The sequence below is a fragment of the Thunnus maccoyii genome, chromosome 18 (assembly GCF_910596095.1).
Source record: "Thunnus maccoyii chromosome 18, fThuMac1.1, whole genome shotgun sequence".
Classification (NCBI taxonomy): domain Eukaryota; kingdom Metazoa; phylum Chordata; class Actinopteri; order Scombriformes; family Scombridae; genus Thunnus; species Thunnus maccoyii.
This window is the reverse complement of record NC_056550.1, coordinates 18,902,658-18,921,859: the sequence shown is the minus strand read 5'-3', so window position 1 is coordinate 18,921,859 and position 19,202 is coordinate 18,902,658. Positions and strand designations below refer to the sequence as shown.

Genomic DNA, 19,202 nt, shown 5'->3' with positions numbered 1-19,202 from the left:
CTGGCTGCATACCTAGATGTAATGCAAAGGGAAACATGGTTGTATAATCAAAGTGCCACTGCAATTGCTACTGACTGTTGCTTCTCTTAACTCCAGGAGGGGCCTGATTGTGTACACAAAACAGTCAAATAGCTCTCTCTCTCACCACCGCTGTCAGGACCTTTCACTTCCCGTCCTGCCCTGGAGGCGTAGCCAGTGTGTATACACAAACATGCACAGAGACAGCCCTACTGGACCCTGCAGCACTAAGCCCAGAGCCTCTGTTGGATTTAATGGCCTTATACTCAACATCACTCTGTCCACATAAGCCTCATATTATCACATAGTGCTTTGGAGTGCTGCAATGACTCGAATAATTGATTCATCAATCAAAAGAAAATGTGTTGATTCACAGTCATTTATCAAGTAAAATACTAAACACAATACTTTAAAAATGCTTGTCTCTGTTACATAACTTTAATAGTTTGATTATATGATTCCTAAATACAATTGACATATTAATATTGAAGGTTAAGAAAACAATACTAACACAACAATTTTGGCTAAAATAAATTTTGATGGGCATTTGTCATTTTTTTTAAATATTTCATAGGTTCAAAAACAAATACAAATACAAAAGATTAATTGATGGTAAAAACAACTGAGCTGCAAGGCACCCTCTTTCTGACGCACAAGTCAGAAAGTAATTCAATATGAACAACATGCAGGCAGTCCCATGGCGGAGTGTTTGACAAGGTTTAGATTGCATTAGCGATACAAATCTATGTAACTGACAGGCCATTGCAAACATATTGCTGGGTGAAATGTTATCCAGGGACAGCTGGGCAGCCATTTGTGATAAATTAAGTCAGATTAACTGCTTGATGTTGTGGTAATTATAGTCCCATTGTAATCTCTTTAATTAGGATTTAGCGGCCAGAGGTGAAATAAATCAAAACATATCGCCTCTCTGTTACCCGCCATCAGCTCATATATCTTCTAATACAGCTCAAATCATGCATTATCAGCAATGCATGTCCATGTGAGCCCTGAGTCTTGATCACCATACACAAAACTGTAAACCTACGGTAGAAATGACTGTTGAAACAGTCATTTGTGCTTTAATACACCAAACATGAAAGGTTATCCACTTATCCTTTTTTCTTCCCATTTTGGCCAAAAGCCAGTGTCAAGCAAAGGAAATTATTGCACTCTCTCTCTCTAAGGTGAGAGAGAGTTAGAGAGAAAGCAACAGGGAGCTAATCCAATCTAATCCAATCTCAATTTGAGATCAAAGGCAACACTTTCACAGAGAAGTGTTCCTATTTTTCTTGCCTAGCAGGGTTTCTCTCCTCTAGAAACACACAGTGAGTTAAGTGTTGCCCAAAATCATGTGCGCTCCAACGTTCCCCATTTAGTACAGGGAAAGAACATCTAAAGACGACATGTGAGAACATCTTGAAAAGGAGAACACCTCAGCTGAATCCACAAATTTCTGATGGCTCTCAAACATCCTGCATGAAGTCACACATGGCTCTGTTGGCAAAGGTTCATTAGTGTTTCAGAGTGACCTCTTTGCTTTCCCCTGCTGTCTGCAACAAGGTGCCAGCTAGCCAGCAGTCACACTGCTTCACCAAATCTCAACTAACTAGATCTTATCCGAGGCGCAGTCCACTCATTTGCAGTGATTTAATCAGACCTCACTCTCTAAAACAATAACATGTGTTCTTGGGTGAGTCACAACCTTGTGTGGGTGAAGGAGCAAGCAAAAGTTTGTAACAAACAAGCTTACTGTAATGAAACAACATTTTGATGCTCCTCATTTTCTTAAAGTACAACAGATGTTCACAACTAACCAAAAACATCTGACCATCATCAGACATAAGTCATTATCAAGGTAAAATATGATTTAAATAGACCTTGACCGATTTAATGCTCTTCTCCAATTTTTGCAGTAAATTGATGGTGTTGCTAAGCATTCAAATAAAGCTGGCCTTTAATGATATGCCTGACAAGTCATAGTTTCAACATGCCTATTACAGTGAGCCAAAAACATTTCACGTTTCCAGTCCTAATCGAGATGGAAAGGATCTGAATTTCCTAACAAATAAACGCTGGGCTGGATCTTATCTAAGCAGTCAGCATGTTGGAGGCACATACACAGGGCACACAGCGGCCAAGAAGAAGCACAACCAGACTTGTGGACAGTCTGATGTTTGCTTTTCTCCAAATGCAAGCAGAGTGTTGAGTTTGAACACCAAACTTCTGAAGTCATTTGTAGGCAATCTGGAAGCAATAGAGACATTAGTGGCTGACCACGGTCCCCATGCTCCCACACTGAGCTCCCACGCTGGGAGAACTGGGCCGGAACACTGGCCTCCTCCCCCAGAACCAGGGCCTGGGAACAGAGGCCCAGAGGTCAGCCTGCTTAATCTCTCCTCCCCTGGTACCAGCCTCACCCGGGGTATAGAACACTGATGCTTAAATATGCACAGTCAGACATACATATGAGTACTTGAAAGCACACCCTGAAAATTATATTTTACCATCACATGTATCCAAAAATCTCAAACAGAAGAAATCATTTGACTCATTTGAGGTTTTTTTTTTTTTCACTTGGTCCACAGAGGCTCAATTCTAGATTAAATTAAATGAAAACTCTCAGACACATGACCACAAAAAGTACATGGATTGGACTGCAGGAAGGATCTGATCAACAGATGATGGGTATTAGTCATCACCACACATACTGTATCATCATCATAACTCTTGGATGATAAATAAAGTATGGGAATATTTTTGGAGTAAGGCCAATGATTAAATGGTCTCCATTGCTTTTGAAAAGGGAAATTTATAGAGATTACAAGGAGACACATTTCTTCACTGAAGTGGGATATAAAGTACTTAAAAACTGGAATGCCTGTCAGTGACTCAGAGGGAAGTTTAGGGGAAATAACTTACAGCATGGGAGGGGCAACTGAGGTTAAGTTAGGGCACAGAGAAGGTAAAGTTGAGTGAGTGGACAAGGTTAAGAAGGTAGTTATTGACTACATAAGCAAAAACCCACAGGCAGTAGGTGTCCACTTGTCAGTATCAAGGACATCTGGTTTCTTCTGGTGAAAGTAGAGAAGGCTGTGGTTTCTGTCTATTAAGCCAATAGGGAGTTATAACAACCCTCCCTCTGTACATTCTTAAAATTTAACTATGTTCTCTTTTACAGACTGTGGGCTATTCTTGGGACACTGAGGGAGAAGGGATTTGGGAGATGGCCATTTTTCTGAACTTGAATGTACCTCATACCTCTGTCTATCTTTGGTTGTCTTCTTGCTCCATCGCTGAGCAGACACAGAGCCCCAAGGATAAGGCAGGGGAAGGGTGAATGGGCTGATCTCTATTTCATGCTGAGGGCTAGAGACTTAGAGTGGAGCCTTATTGGGAATGATAACGGAGCAGCAGTTGCATATTGTCATGGGAAGCACAGAGACAATAAAGGTTACTGCGCTGAAAAAAGCAAAATTGGAACCACTCCCAAAGTTTAGATTTTATCTTTTGCTCTTCCATTTTTTTCCCTGAATATAGATACATATGTGCACACATATTCAAAACTGAAGATCCCTCAAAAAGGATCAAATGATCTAAGCTTTCAGTTAGACACATGGTGACATGACTTGCACAGTAACTCGTCCTCTCTGACATAAAACCCCAATATTTGTAGCCAAAGGGAGCTGGTATTTCTCCTGCAAGAGGATGAGTCCTGACCATCAAAGGACATCACCAAACCACACACATTCCCGGACAAGAATGTGTCTTAACGCCCAAATGCACAAATGGCCATTCTGTGTCAGATCAGCACATATAGCCAACTGATCTACACTGACAAATCCGAAAAGCAAAGAGAATGTGTCATTTCTTGCCTTTACAATGGAAATGATGAGGCTGGGCATGTCTGAACAGCACATCCCCTCCTTCCCACTCCCTTCAAAACACTTCTTTTCCCCCATAATGCTTTGTTCTTGCAGCACTTGATTGACAGGAGACCCCGGTCACCCCATAGCCTCTTGAACCCTGATTTTCCCTTTCAATCTTGTCTTAAGTATCTTTAAAGTTAGTCCCAAAGTATCAAATACATTTATATTCTGCTCATCCCACCATTTCACTGACACAGTTTTATACTGTATCATAATGTATAGATCATATAAAGTATGATATGCAGGGAAATACTTTCAAGATATACAGGGAACTATTCAAACTATTCAAATGTTTGGTATGTTTTAGATCTTGGTGGATATAAAGTAGATATGAGCAATGCACAGACATTGTTGCAGCAGGGTTGAAGAGGTTATCTAATCTGATCAACAAACAATCCAGATCTTTATCACTTCACTCACTTGGCTATAGAAAAGCTCAAATAAGGAGCAGTGTTAATAAAAATGCACTTAATTTGGTTAAACGTGAAGCATGGTGAGATAGAGGCTTAGAAACAAAGTAAGAAAAAAGCAAAGCTGTTCAAATGAAAACAAGGTCACCAGGACATCCGCCTACAGCGCCTTGTAAGATGATTCAGCTAATATGCATTGTCTATTTCCCCAGTAAAGAAGTCTCCCACGGTTTCACATAAATATTTAATAACACAAAGTTCACATCATTTACCTTCTTTGTCCATCTCAATACATAAGTGCACAAAAGGCACACTTGCTGGCAATCAACTGAATGATGCATTCAAATGAGTTTTTCCTTTTATTACTGCCCAACCAGACCTGTTAAAACTTTGGCTAAGTACATTAAAAAACAGGAAATTTTGTAGGGCTGTAGTCTGCTGGTCGACTGGTCGATTAGTTGGTCGATATGCTCTCGTCCGACTAAATTCTCATTGGTCGAATAATCTCCATGTTATTTTCATAAGGAGAAAAGTGCTACATCAATAGCTTTCCAGGAGTAATCCATTATGTCCTGTGGCGGGAGGGACAGACTAACAAATTTCCTGTGAAAACAGGCGTGTATTCAAAACACCCCCGTTGTTTTCACAACTTTGAACTCGCCCAACCTAATGGAGACTGCTGGGTCTAACTGTACTCAACGTTTACTGAACGTACTGAACGTTTACTGAATCAGTGTTTCTCCTATTATGATAACAATGAGAACCCCCGCCAGGCCAAAAAAAGCCCCCCCGCGACTAATCGATTAGTTGAAGATTATGTATGATTTTAGTCGACCAAGATTTTCTTTGGTTGACTACAGCCCTAAAATTTTGATTTTACAAATAGGACAAAAACAGTATGATCAGTTTCCAGAAGTTCCAACATTTTGAGAACGTCCTACCTCAAATACATCTTCATCCAGCAGCCGTGTCCCAAACACAGTGACACCCTCTGTGCTGACTACAGCGTTGTCCCCACGCAGCAGATCTTGGGTCTCTACCTTCTGACAGTCCAAGTAGAGGGTCACAGACTTGTCCTGTACACTGTAGGCTATCCTATGCCATCTGTAAAAGCAAAGAGAGAGGGGATTAACTGACAGTTCAACCTTGGAGAGAGCTATTCTGAAATTTTATTTTGTGCCTTTGAGCCTGTGAAGGGTTGATTTCCTAAACTCTTTTGGTCAGGTCGAATAATTGCAGCAAGCACTCCACAAGAATCTTTTTCCTTTTAAGGTCGCTCAAGGTCAGGCACACTGAGAGCAGATAAATCAGACTGCAGAAATGAGAGGTCTGCCTCAGATTTCAAGGCTTGGGGAAAATTAAACATCCACATTTTATATAAATTACACAGTGCAGGTGAATCTGATCTCTTCAACACACATATCAGATATAGTGTGCTGCCAAGTCAACAGAGGGGCAGATATTTCATTGATATCTAGTCTAATGGAGAAGTTACAGGCCCTTAAACTACCCACTTTCCATCAGCCAGGTTGATCTTGTTGAAGGTAGGGTACAGGTCTGGTGTGGGCTGCCCATGCTGGTCCTCATACAGGAAGACAGGTGAACGACCCAATTCGAGCCCGAGCTGCTGCACCCCCTGGTCATCATACATGGCGAGCAGGAAGAACTGGGAGCCCTTTTTAGCTCGCACAGTAGTCATCAGGGAGAAATTCACCGGAAATTTGAAATCTGGAAGAGAGAAGAGAAGAGGAGAGGAGAGGAGAGGAGAGGAGAGGAGAGGAGAGGAGAGGAGAGGAGAGGACAGGAGAAAATAGGAGAAAATAAGAGAAAATAGGAGAGATGTTAAGTCATACAAGAGAGAGCACAGTGGGGAGCAGGCATTTTTATAACATGTAGGCACCCCCTGCTGCCAGTGAGACCTGAGTAAAGATAATAATGATGAAAAATATTGCCCGTGAAAGCAGTGAGCACCCGCAAGGAGGCGTTAAGGGAGTTCAAAGTCAGATTTCTTAAGGTTTTACTGAAAGAAGAATCCCTTACAAAAGTGACACATTTGGGTGCTTTTCAGAAATAAAAGTAATTTCATTGCTGGGTGGGACTGGAGGCTACATTATATATGGTCTACTAGGAAAAAAGTCTACTACCAGGGAAAAGCTGTTTGGTGGGAGCACTGAGCTGGATCTTTTTGTCAATCCTGTAGGCCAGGTCTGTTTCCTCCATCCCCTTCCTGCTGGTGCAGAGACCAGCCTCCAGGGACACCCCCTGCATATTCTCCGACAGCTCCAGCACTCTCAGAACATCAATGGGATCAGCTGGGAATGAAAAGAAAGATAAAATGAATCATCTGCACATAGTTATAGATAAAAGAAATAGGGTGTTTTATTTTTTCATTTCATGCTCATTGATTCTCTAATTATGTCTTATGAAACAAGGTACTGTTTACATGCTTTTAAATAAATGATATCCTGCTTCCTGTTTATTCCTGTTTCTAGCACTATATGAAAAACTTTACTATGGTTGGGTGGAGCTTGTGGCAGATGGCGGCAGCATGCTTATAGCATGTCAGCCTCACAGTTAAATTCTGCCACTGTGACAGCACTTTGTTGTCTGGCCCGGTTAAGTGCTGGTTGTTACCGAGCTGAAGAGCAGGGTTTAGTGCGGCTGGAAGCTGGTCTTAAAAGTGTGCAGGCTTCCTGCTTCCTAGGAGTCGGAAGAGACAAGCGCCTCTGAGATGTGGCGGCAGGTGGCCAGGCTTCTGTGGGTGTTATTATAGGATAGGGGTGGTACACTGCCTAACCCATAATCCTACTGCAGCACACCTGACAGCTGACACCTGCACACAGCTCCCCCTTCACCAGCAGGGAACAATATGTCCGCATTGCATTTTATCACAATTCAAACACTTAACTGGCATAGATAAGCACTGATTCAAATATTCGCACTGCTAATTCTCACTGCTCTGCTGTTTTCACTGCATCTGTCCTCAGTAAGCTAGTTTTGTATCAAACCCTCAAAGCTTCTTTTTCTTTTTCTTTTATTGAAAAAAGAAACATTTCTGTAAATAAAAGATGATTCTATTTGTTCCTCTTGTTTCAAGTATTTTCTAGAAGCACATGGAAATATATGGAAATACTATCATGATAATTGATAATATTCTCATGAAAATAGTTGAAACAAGTCAATTTTTGCTGCAAATAGGAAAATTAATCTCATCAATTGTTAAGATGGAGGTTATAGTGTGAATATATACAGTATTAATGTGCAATGAGCACAGCAACTGTTGCTCCTGTAGATATGAGATTTCTCCCTGTGGTGGGTCTCTCTCATTACAATGAGTCTGTGCTTTATTTGCAGTCCACTGGTCATGTTATTAGATGTTCTGTTGATAAAGTGCTGCCATGAGCATTAGGCAGGATCAGAGCTTTCTGCACAGCCAGTCTCCCCCCAGCTGCTAGAGAGAGCCTGTTCGGGGCAACTCAGCACTTAGCATTCCAGGCATCTGAAATGAGGATCCTAAACCTAAATTGCCTCCTGTAGCTCTCCCTGCTCATACAGAGCTCGCCTTTTATTCTCCTCGTTAATTAAACATGTGGAGAGAGTTTACCGTTGCCCAGACATTGCTTGCAGAAAAGCACCAGGTTACATTTTATGGCATTATTTATTTGCAGAGGCCATTTATTCCAAGCAGCTTTGAGAGCTCACCCTCTCAGTCCCCTAGCATGGCAACAGGGCTGTAAATAGGTTAAGCTGTGAATTACAGCTAGGCTCCAACAATGAAAAACATTAGGAACAAATCTAAAGGTAAGACCTAAGGGCTCAAATTTTGTCATAAACAAGCTGTATAAATTAAATAATTATAGAAGTTGCTGGTTTCTAACAACAGAAACCTCAGACTGTTATACAAGTGTCACCAATAAATGTTCACCCACACACAGTCATTTAGGATGATTTTCAAATCTGCTCTAGCCATCATGACAGTGAACCAAGAACTAAATGTCAAGGAATAATGTATCAATCGATTTTAAAAGGTCAAAACCACACTTAGTTCAAGGATAAGGACACTGACATTGTTTTCGATTACAAATTTTTGAACACTTACATAATGTGTAAGAAAGTCTAGTAGTGTTTGTGATTTTTAAGAGAGACTAGTGCAGTGCCCGTTCAAAACGTGTCTGTCCGGAGCGGGCCAAGTGCGAAGTCGAGTCAGAGCCCAGAAGCCTCATGCGCTGTGATGTGACAGCGTTTATATCAAATAGCCCCCGCTGCACTCAGACATGGAGCTGAGCGGCTCGCTGTTCGCTTGTTTATTCAGAGCTTATTAATATTAAATGTGTCCAAAGTGCACAAAATTTGAAACCGCACTCCTTTTGTTCCCCAGACATGCACCCGCCAAGTGTGGAGTTGATTGGATGAATGGTTCAAGAGATTCGCAAAGGACATGTAGACAAATAGACACACAGACGGAGATTAATTCTTTTAGTAGATAGATTCATTTTCATCGTACAACATCTTAATGACTGTTTCATGAAAGTTTTATTGAATCTGGTATTTTTGTCTCATATGGTAGCTTGTTAAAATAAAAAAATCTTGACAATACTGGTTAAAGTTGCTAGTAAAGTAATTGGGTGTAACAAGTTCACCTTGTTCAGTCAGATTAAAAAAACAAGCCTTTATTAGCATCTGCATTTCTGTCAAAGCACTTTATCCTTCACAACAGTTTACTTTGCACTTTAAATCATGTCTGGGTCCTAATCCTTAATGTCTGTATTTAATTGAACTGGTAGGAGTGTCTCATTCTTTGTCTGGTCTCAAGTGAGCTCTATGTTGCCCTATTGTGGCCTGGTTTGATTCCTCCTTGCAACTCAGTTCCGTTTGTGTATTAGTCAAAGGTAAAGAATTCACTCTCTATCTATCTATCTGTTTATCTATATATCTACCTATCTAACTGTCTATCTGTCTATCTATGTATCTATCTATTTCTTTCTCTCTCTTTCTCTCTCTCTGTGATACATATTCATGCACAGGGAGGAGGGCAGTGATGTTTGGAACAGTCTGAATAATGTTCTAAATTGAAACATCGTGGGTCTTATTATATCAGATTCTTGGATTTCTGTCAGCTCATCCAAAACAGCCCCTCACAAAATGGCCTTAAAACAAACTAACACAATTAACTTTTCAGCAAAAACTCTTCAGTCCTCTTATAATTGTTTAATTTCATGCAAGATAATATGGATAATATGGACCCCATGAACCACATAAAGTATATTTCTGCCTCAACCACTTTGAGTTTTAAAGATAACTTGCTCAATTCTAAACATGTTACAGCAATGATAGAAAACTGTTGACCTCTGACACTCTTGAGACAACAAAGTTGAAATGTGCAACAATGCCACAGGGAGAAATCTGAGAGAAGCAGCTGATATTCCTCAAAAAAAAAAAAAAAAAAAAAGAAGCTTTCACAATGATCTGCCCTTTAAACGTGCAGGGAATAAAAGGCATTTCATACCCAAGTGTGCAAAATAAACAGTTTAGGGATAAGTTTGGCAAGCTGATATGAAGGACATGGGGAGAAACTTAAGAGGATGCCCTGATAGCTGCTGCTGCAACACCAGAAGATAGCTGGATAGGAATGACCCAAATAAAATACAAACATGGTTCTGTGGAATATCCCCTATTTCACCATTTCAATGCCACCACCCCTGACTGTGGCATCAAGAGGAAAACCCCAGGCAAGTGGCAGGCTGCCATATGAAGTCCAGATCCATGCAGCAATCAACAAAACAAAGATATCTGTTCTCTGCTATGGATTCATTAATGTCACCCTGAGTTATGCTTGTTTTACCTGTCCTGCAGCACTGACTGTCTGAGCAGGCTTTGCTTGCATCTCATTAGGCTTTGTGGTAATCATACAGTATATATCATATCCGTACCTCAACTGTCAAAGTGTTGCCTTTAGAGAAACTTAGCAAGAGTGGCTGAGCTTACAGCTTACATTTTAAAGAAAACTCGGAGATGGTTACTGATAGAACTTGCTACCTATTGGTGACCCTGCTGCCCTGTACAGCATGTTGTCCCCACCATTTGAAGATATGTCTCAACAAGTTTGAAATAGCATCATGGAATCTCTGAGGACGGATGACTCAAAGTGTTTTCCAATCACAAAAAAAGGTCAGAGTACATGGGAAACATCCAACATTTTCACAAACATCCTGCAATTCTGGGAGGACAGTTGTGGTGTGGCTGACATGTATTATACACTATGTGATGTATAAGCAGACACATAATAATTCAGATTAAGACACAGATGTTCTCCTTATAAGACTTTTTCTTGTTCTTATGCTTTCCTCTATGGAGCAACCGTGTCTGCCTGGCAACAGTGCTGTCCACACTTCCTGTCAGAAAAGAGCTGAGCAGCTCCCCTCCGCACCTCACATATCCTGCTGTATCCCCTGGAAATGCCACCAAACAGTCTACATCTGTGTATCTTCTCTGCCAGTGTGACAACTGACACAGCCTCTCCATACCCTGCAGTCATACAACTCCAGCACCACTTCAGTCATATATGGACATAATGTGTTCTCTGTGTTTCTAATGCAAATGTCTCTGAAGACATTCTTCATGACTCACACCACCTACACTCCCAGATCAGCCTGAAAATACCACTCACACTCACACAATGCTACACTGTCAAAAACTATTGCGGCTGGGAAATGGGGAATTTTAACAAGACATGAAGCCAAAATGAATCTGAGCAATGAGAATTTCGCATAGTATTTTGGACCACACCCTGAGATGAGTGGAGGAAAAAAGGCTGACATTTGAAATTTCAATTATTGTTTGGAGATATATTACATATATGTATCTCATTATAAACTAGATGACAATTCATGACCAGGTGCTGAACACATGTATATCAAGCAGTCATTTACAGAACTGTAAACAGTGTCTTATTCTTTTTTGAATGGATCTCTTGTTCCATTTCAAATCTTTGTCTACTGAAATGCCACTCTCTGTGAAAACTACTGTTTACAGAACATTTCTTCAGTAAACAATGTGACAAGCTATAAAACAGATGGTAATTAATAATGGGAAAATGGTGACGGATTCAGTGGAAGTGGTTGAATAAATCCAGACACAGTTTCTTCCATGCTCTGTGAAGAATAGCCTTAATCTAATTAGCAGTGGGTGTGACCCCTTGTCTGGGTCACTGCTGTGTGTGGACAACAACACTATGGGGTGAGGAGAGATAATACACTCTCTGAACAGATGAAAATTTAAAGTGATGAACAGCCAACTGAGATTGATACGCTAACTACTCACAGTCACACCTGCACACTGTTTATATCTCAATTATGACACCCACAGAGAAAAAAAAACTGTCAACAGCCACCTCTGCCCTTGCCAAATTGTCTCAGTTCATCTGGCGAACGCCCTCCTCTTTTACTTGTGTACTACCATATCAAAAATGTGACAAAGCTAAATTTAACACAGAGACAATGGCATGGAAGAATGCAAACTCAGAGGGAGAGATATTTATCCCACTGAATGTGCTTTGTGGCTGCGTCTGCTTTCAGTTATCACTGAGAGTTTAGCAGCAAGTCAAATCAGCGGTTGTGCAGATGACTGCTGAGAATGTGTTTTAACATACTCTGAGAGGTTATGGGTTATGAAGTCAATGAATATTATTAAGAGGGACAATGAAAGCAATGATGAAAGCAACTAAGAGCGCCTAACATGAGGTATTTAGTCAATTTTCAGCATTCAGCCTCGACCATATTACTTGTAATACCACATCATTAATATTTATATGATTATGTTCTGTAACCTAGTATGTAGGCATGAGGAGATACAAGAAAACCAATTAAATGTAAACACAGAGGTGATTGCCAATAATAGAAATTCTGTGACAACACCTCTGCAATAAAAGGGCTGTGGAGTTTTTCTGCTGAACTGCACAGGCACTGAAAGAGTGGAATGGCCAGTAAGAAATGTTCTGGATCTATCTGCTATTTGTTTGTTTGCTTGTTCGTTTAAAATGATATGGTATTGATGGTTTTGCTACAACCCTGATAAGCTGTATAGATTGATGATTGTGATGATGATAATTACTCTCTTTTATTAATATAACATTTTTATGCAGTTCTTTTAATTTGGGGAGTATGGTCTTCAGGTGATCCAGGAGGAATATCCCCTATTGGAGTTGTATGTATTATACATACAGTACAGATAGTGTGACCATTTCTGGTGGATTTGAATTCACATGAAATATACAGCACTGCTGCGGATTCACTGATTGATCCTTTCCTTACTACAACGATTAACAGGACATGAACGACTGAACGTCTCGTGCCTCAGTATTCATTGAATTATGTATGACGTATCAGATCAAACATGCCTGTTGGTTGCACAAATGCAGTTGCTATATTTGGCTCAGCCAGCCTTATAATCCTAACATCTTCACATCATAATTAATAGACTAACACCAGCTTGTGTCTTACCTTTAAGATTTTTACATCAATGATAAAATTTGATTTGATATGGTAAATCCTCTACTATATCTCTTTGCTCGTTTTGTACAACATGAGGGAAACACACAAATCATTAATCAAATATAAAAATAAAACACATTTAAGATTATAGATAAATAAAGTCTTGAAGGTGAAAATAATGATTACATGAGGTACCGTTTAGCATGTTTGGAATGATTAATATGGGTCAGTCAATGTGTCTTGTAGTTTGGGCTTCTAATCACTGTGAGTTACACTTTTGGTATGGAAGCTGAAGGATTCTGGCGGAATCTGGATACAGATTTCCCTCCAATTCACACCAGAACCACATTCTTCAATCTCTACAGTTTGTTCTGTTCGTGTTTCTTCACAGCTTGATGGGCCAAGAGGCCAAAAGCTGCTGGGTCCGTAGAGAAAACACCTGCCCCTCAAGGCCCCTAACTGGGCAGACACTCCACACAAACATACACAGAAACACATATTTGTACTTCTATACTTGTGAGGACGTTCTTTGGCTACAGAAAATCCATTCCTTAACCATAATCTGCACTGCATGCCTAGCACTGGACCTCAACTTAGCCTGACCCAATTTCTAATCACTAAATTCCCTTAAAGAAGTGGGTAGCTTGTGAGAATGTCTGGTCCTCATAAATATGTAACATAACACACTACCACATATACATACACAAGCATACACACACAATTCCTCATGCACATGTGCGTACACAGCACACACACACCTAAGGCACAGAGGATTACCTACATACAAACATGCATGCATACACATGACCAAGCCCATTCAAGTTTCAAGCAAGCCGTCACTTGGTAGCTCAGACATCATAACATTGAGGTAACTATTGTTTAGAATAACACTGGAGTTGACTAAATCAATACATAACACTATATGCTACACACATACACAGCATGTGTAATGCTCTTTTAGAAGTTTTGCTCCTCATCATCAACAAGTTGTGGGCCTCTCTAAAACTTTGAAACCTCTAAATGTTAGCAGCTTGATGTCTACGCTAAAGGACACAACCAGGTACAGAGAAGATGAAATATGAGCAGGTCACAGTGTCACTGAGCGTAGCATATTGTTAGTATACAGATGGCTGCGGTAGGAAAGTTTACTCCTGCGACCTCTACAAAGATGTGCATGTGATGACTGTGAACTACTACGACAAAACTTCTCTGAGGCTCATAAACTGGGATAAAGAGGCAGATGACATGTAAGGAGACACTGCAAAGAAGTCAGCTCCTCTGATGTCTGCTCATTGCAATTCTACAGGAAGCATCTCCAACTAGTCCCACAGAAAGCTGCTTGAAGCATCGAGTGATCAGAAACACAGAAGCCTGAGGGGAAGGGGGTTACTGAGTTTCTGGAAGCCAGATGTGTGTTGAATAATATAGGTTGCAGTCCGGCACCATGAAGTGTTTAAGCATCATTTCTACATATTAAAGACTTGGGGGAGTTCCAAACAGTCTGCCTCATCAAAATGTCTGAGAAGCAGTTTGAGATGATATGCATGCAGCATCGGTAACTAGGGACAGACATCAGCATCTCTGACACTTCTGATGTTTGATGTTAATGTTCATTAGAGAAATGCAAACAGTAGAATAGACTAGAGCTGCAATGGGCATAAAATTCCCCTTCTCCTATTCTCTATCCTGCTAAATTCAGCTGCCTTTCTCATTTGTTTTCATTTACCACTAATTTGTTACTGGATCAAAGGGGAACAAGGCTTGTCGTCCTCTTTTGGGAGTCTGGTGCAGGATTGGCGAGGAGGCTGGATCAAACGGGACACAGTGAGGGGGCTGTATGCACGATTTCCCCTCTGTCATACAACCAGTCAGGGATGAAGCAGGACATAAGAAAGAGGAGGGAGATGATGTAAATCGAGAGATAAGGCATATAAAATAAAAACAAACACTTCTGTGTCCCAGACTTTGAATGGACCAGAAAAAAAAGAAAAGAAGGAAAAGAAAGCCAAACAAAAATGTGTTGAGGCAAAAGAACAGAGGATTCTGAGTGAAACTAACTGCGGACGTGTGCAAGAATGTCTCACTTTCTGTCAGCAAACATGACTACAAAGTACTGTCTCATCTCTCTTGAACACACACAGAAAGCATATGGGAAAACATTCTCGCGCTGTAATATACACACACACACACACACACATGCACACAAACATTCGAGAACAAACACATTATCAACCGCATGCACATATCTAAGACCGACATATCAGCACCGCCATATGTCCATGCACTTTTAAATCATCCCAGCCTCTTTCTTCACAAGCCCTCATAAGAGAGCAGTGGACACCACAGCCGCTGTGTCAGTTGAATGTGATTATGTCAGTTGGCTGACTTCCCCCTGCCATCTCTTTATTTCAGCCAATGAATTCCAACAAATCCTGCCAACCATAAAGTGGGTGCATGTGGAGAGTCACCAGTGGAAATGAGGCACTTCGGGTGACCGCAGGGTTAACCCCTGCTGTTGCGGCATGTTGCTCAACCAAGGCATCTCTAAACCGCAGCACCTGCAAATAAACAGTCTGTTGCCAGTTGAAGATACTCAGGATGCGGCCACAGGGCATATAGGCCTGTGTGGGTGACAGATAGCAGTGGGCCAAATGACATACAGCATGTATGCACAACCTGGTTGTTACTGGCTATCTTGGAAATGAGGAAGTCTTAAAATGACTTCTGCACTAGGCGAACAAATTTGAAAGTGCAGGAAATGTGGATGCAAGGTCACTGTGACAAACAGACAGAAACAGCTGTTTGACGGAGAACAGGCCCTATTCTTGCAGGTGGATCACTGAAAAATGAGTCACTCCACTCCTGAAGACATAGTGGGTTTGCGTCACTAAAACTAACAGCTGTCCAAAATATGATCTAAGGTTGTAGCCTGCAATTAAACATGTAAAATATGTAAGTGTGCCAGAATAACCATAACTACAGCATGGCAGTAAGAGTGTTAGTGCTAAGCGCCTTCACTTAAACCTATGTGAGCAGAGGGCACATTAAACAGATCCATGACAGGAATTTTAATCTACTCAGTTTGGTCAGTGTTCAGCCATTCACCTCTTTCTCAAGCCAACGTTAAACCTTGTCACAGTAAACCGACGCTGGTCACAAGCAAACTCAAACATGACATCATACATTTCCTGAGGTCGTTGCAAGCCATACAGCACACCTGACGCACGCAAGACGCGTTCAAATTCAAACCTTGGAAAGCTGGAGAAGCTGTATCAATCAAAATGTGCTCATTATGCAAAATGTAGCCTATGCATATACAAATATAGCTTCTACATAATTGCAAATCATTTGCACAGTTGTGAAACGCTCCGACAATTTCCAACAACGTGATCTCGTCTGAGCCCGCTCACAGTTTTAATCCCAGCCTGAAGCGACTCTGTCTGTAAGGCAAGTAGCAGCATCACCAAAACATTCACACGGATTCAAAGCAGAGACATCAGCCAGGAATCAAAAGTGAAACTTAGAAAAAACAAAGAACTAAGATTATGTTTTTGCTCTAATCTCTTCGTGTTGGCTGGTGGCCAAGTGATGAAACAAGGTGTCTGAAAAGAAGTCATGGAAACTTGATAAAGGGGAAAGTGCATCATTCATCAGACTATCGACTTTTCTTTTACTTATTCTCGCATTTATAGCTAATGGATTTCTTTATGATTCAACTGCAGGTGTTGGACTATATACTTTACCAGCTTGTGTCGTCGTTAAATGAAGTAGGATCAAAACAAATAGCGGTATTCTCCTGCGCGCCCTGGTCCTTATTACACGGTCCATCCTTTCCAAGCGGGGACCCCCCTCTGCCTCCGCCACCAAAACTTTATAACTACTGCAGAGGTTGTATTTGCAGGAACTAAGCAGCCATGCGAGTAGAAAATGAGAAAGCCAGTCTGTAGTTCCACTTGCTTGATTGTTGGAGAAGTTTTGTTGTGGTGGCTCCTCTCAGTTTCGCTCTGTCCCTCTCATTCAATTTCTCCCTCTCACCATCACTCCCTCCCTCTGCACTCCACCTCCTCCGCCTCTTCCCTCCCATAGGACGTTGTCCTGGGACGCATGGATGAGCGGCGCGCCTCCAGAAGACTCCATCATAAATCAAGTTTATTGCTCCCGATAATTTGTTAGCTCTCACTTCTTAGAGGTGACCATTACCGACAGAGGTGATGTGGAGAACAACGCTCTTACATGGCAACCTGTCTGTTTGCTGGTTTTTTTGCAGAACTAGCCAGTGTAGGCTATTATCCAAAGACACTTTAACAAGAGGCACAGGATCTGTGCATATTTGACCATAAGTGATTTGAATAAAATGTCTCAGTGATTGCATATAGTGGCCAACATCATAATATATGATGCAAAATTTCAAATATTTCATCATTTAATTATTGGTATTTGGTCAAAGTCAAAAGATTCCTTGTTAACTTTCACCTGACAGTGAAAATCAGAGTTTTGGCAAAATTATTTGAAGCTGGATGATGTACAGTGTCCAAGCTTTGAACTTCACAGCACCTCAACACTACAGCACTCTTGGCCATTTCAAGGAGTGAGGTTGTTGCAGACCAGGGCAAGTTATCTCCACCATCAGTCTAATCTCAGCCCAGCATTGCAGCAGCGTTTCTGTAATGCTTGTTCAGGCTGGAGCTTGACCACTGTGAGGCTGCAGGCTGAATCACCTCAGGTTAGAGGTCGCTGACTACTGACAGTGCAAAACTGGTCAGCTTTAGTTAGTTCAGCGGCAGGCACACCTGGTTAGAAACCATTATCTCAAACAATAAGATTTATTATTGCACAGCCACTTACTAGGGTTTAATGTGAGTGATCATCCCACATTGTAAAACTGTCTAATGTAGACAAAATTCTCAAGGCAGCTTACACAAAACAACAATTTAAAACAATTTCATCAATTTAGCATGTTTAACCTTCAAAATATTGAAAAGACATATTTGAGTGTTTCTCCATTTTGTCATAAACATGTTTTTGCAGGTACCTGAATTGGATTTGCATAAGTTGGTGTGCAAGCAGCAAGAAGTCAAACATCTTTTTATAGTGACACTGCTGACAAGAATAGGCAGAGAAAAATGGTTGTGCCAAGACACCTACCCCCAAATACTGCGGGGGACATCCGTACCAATCATCTGCCAAAATATAAGCCTATACAGTGCTGATCACCTGTGGAGGCTGAATACAGTCCTGCCAGAAGCCAAATTAATTCCATGAAGGCTGGTATTCAGTTGAGACATGCCTTAAGACTTGTGAAGACCTTGTCTAATTGGAAAATTACCAAAGATAACGTTTTTAGAGTCCAAGCTACAACAGGCCTTTATAAAGTAACCATACAGAGAAAATGAGCCAAACCTTAATTTCTCAAGGGAGAAAGGGAGTCTCAAACCACAGGAAGAGAGAGAAACACACCCTCTCTTTTATCCAGAGACGCTGTTCCATATGATTTCTAGCCAGCAATTCTGAGTCAGAAATGATTAGACATTAAGTCTAATCATCAGTGACTCACGGATTGTTATGAATCCAAAACATGGTAACGCATGGCTGGAAATGTTAGATGCAATGGTATTTTTAAAAATCCTCCATTAAATTCTTCAAAATAAGGGGCCCCATACAAATAAGAGAGACAAAATATACATTCCTGTACCTCAAAGACAGTGAATTACAGGGGAACATATAGCAGAGTGATTGGAAATAACACAGACAGCCATAGGAGTGAGAGATAGAAGGAGGTTTGACAGAAATACCCAGATAAGTGGACAGATTGAGGTTGATTTGGTAGGTAAACAAAGGACCCCCTGACCTCCCACTGTCTCTGCTCTCAGTACCAGCTTAGCCAGCCTGAGTCAGGGCCACATTCCTAGCAGCTTTTAGCAGATAGTTACCAAGAGTCCAATGGATAGTTTGAGCTTTGGGTGAGAAATACTTCCAGAGCATGTGCTATGTTCCTTTGTCCCACTACTGGACTTGTACAACTCACAGATAATTAATCTTTAAAAACACACAATAAACAATTAAAGAAAGCAAAACTCAACATTACAGCACATGGTGTGACGCACGGGAAAATTCCAATTAGAAAGCCGATCCATTCGTCTCACGCCAGTAGTTTGTTAATATTCATTAAAGAGTTTTTTCACAAATCAGACTGATAATAATGAATTTAAGGTAAATAGATTATCCTTTTTCAAGTTGATGGCAACAAATATTGCTAAAAAGTGTTTAACATGGAGAATGAAGTCAATTAAAGCCGACGGTCTCCTTATCCCGATAATCAATCTGCAGAAACCAGCAGTGCCACTTTGTTTTGTATA

The 19,202-nt window shown here is 40.9% G+C and overlaps 1 protein-coding gene across 3 annotated transcripts in view; it reads right to left on the bottom strand.

Moving 5' to 3' along the window:
• col5a3a (collagen, type V, alpha 3a) overlaps positions 1-16,875 on the bottom strand; it is a 50,360-nt gene extending 33,485 nt beyond the window's left edge. For 2 of the 3 annotated variants that reach the window (XM_042392963.1, XM_042392965.1), the window contains exons 1-4: positions 16,590-16,875; positions 6,502-6,669; positions 5,872-6,085; positions 5,299-5,461 (exon numbers count right to left, since the gene is read on the bottom strand). In XM_042392963.1, the coding sequence (XP_042248897.1) occupies positions 5,299-5,461; positions 5,872-6,085; positions 6,502-6,669; positions 16,590-16,674 (630 nt within the window). In that variant the 5' untranslated portion in view covers positions 16,675-16,875. Of the gene's footprint in view, positions 1-5,298; positions 5,462-5,871; positions 6,086-6,501; positions 6,670-14,572; positions 14,615-16,589 lie in introns of those variants that run through there. The other variant, XM_042392964.1, reaches the window with a different exon arrangement.
• Between the last annotated feature and the right edge of the window lie 2,327 nt (positions 16,876-19,202).